Here is a 720-nt window from a genome sequence, read left to right as displayed (position 1 = left end):
TGAGGGTGGAGCATCCCTGGATGTGGATGGAGCATCCCTGGATGAGGATGGAGCATCCCTGGATGCAGCTCAGCCCCATCCTCAGGCACAGCGAGGGATTTTTGAGGGTGTCCCATGACAGGCCAGGGATTGGACTCGATGACCTTTGGGGGTCCTTCCCAACCCCTTTTCCATGATCCCATGACCCGCATGAGCCTCTCCATCCTGGCTCCCTGCTCCAGAAGAAACGTGGGACCAGCCACATCCAGGGGGTGCTGGGACACCCATCCCCACCCCCCCCTGACCGCTCCCCTCTCCCGCTGCAGACCAGGAGCTCCCGGCACTCCCAGGGCTCCCAGCCTGGCCTGGCCGACCAAGCCAAGCTCTCCTTCGCCTCGGCCGAATCCCTGGAGACAATGTCGGAAGCGGAGCTGCCGCTGGGATTCAACAGGATGAACCGGTTCCGGCAGAGCCTGCCCCTGTCCCGCTCCGCCAGCCAGACCAAGCTGCGCTCCCCAGGTACCCCCTGGCACCGAACCCTCTGGGGGTGGAGCGAGGGATTGGCTTCCATCCGCCCCAAAAAAACCCAGGATGAGCGGGAGGAACCTCAGGGTGGCCCAGGAGGATGAGCTGCCTTCAGCAGGGCGAGGTGGGGTGGCCAAACATCCCCAACCCCTTTTTTTTGGGTGGCCCGGGAGGATGAGCTGCCTTCAGCAGGGCAAGGTTGGGTGGCCAGACATC

General features: G+C 63.9%; 1 protein-coding gene across 10 annotated transcripts in view; it reads left to right on the top strand.

Annotated features, from left to right (window-relative positions):
* SRCIN1 (SRC kinase signaling inhibitor 1) overlaps positions 1-720 on the top strand; it is a 67671-nt gene that overhangs the window by 47324 nt on the left and 19627 nt on the right. For all 10 annotated transcript variants that reach the window (XM_042020780.1, XM_042020779.1, XM_042020777.1 and 7 more), the window contains one exon: positions 306-498. In XM_042020780.1, coding sequence (XP_041876714.1) covers positions 306-498 — 193 coding nt within the window. The remainder of the gene's footprint in view (positions 1-305; positions 499-720) is intronic.

The sequence above is a fragment of the Corvus kubaryi genome, unplaced genomic scaffold (genome assembly GCF_017639235.1).
Source record: "Corvus kubaryi isolate FWS band 111438036 unplaced genomic scaffold, C.kubaryi_AGA036_p1.0 37046, whole genome shotgun sequence".
Classification (NCBI taxonomy): Eukaryota; Metazoa; Chordata; class Aves; order Passeriformes; family Corvidae; genus Corvus; species Corvus kubaryi.
Note: the sequence above shows the minus strand (reverse complement) of the source record. Positions and strands in the feature narration are given on the sequence as shown.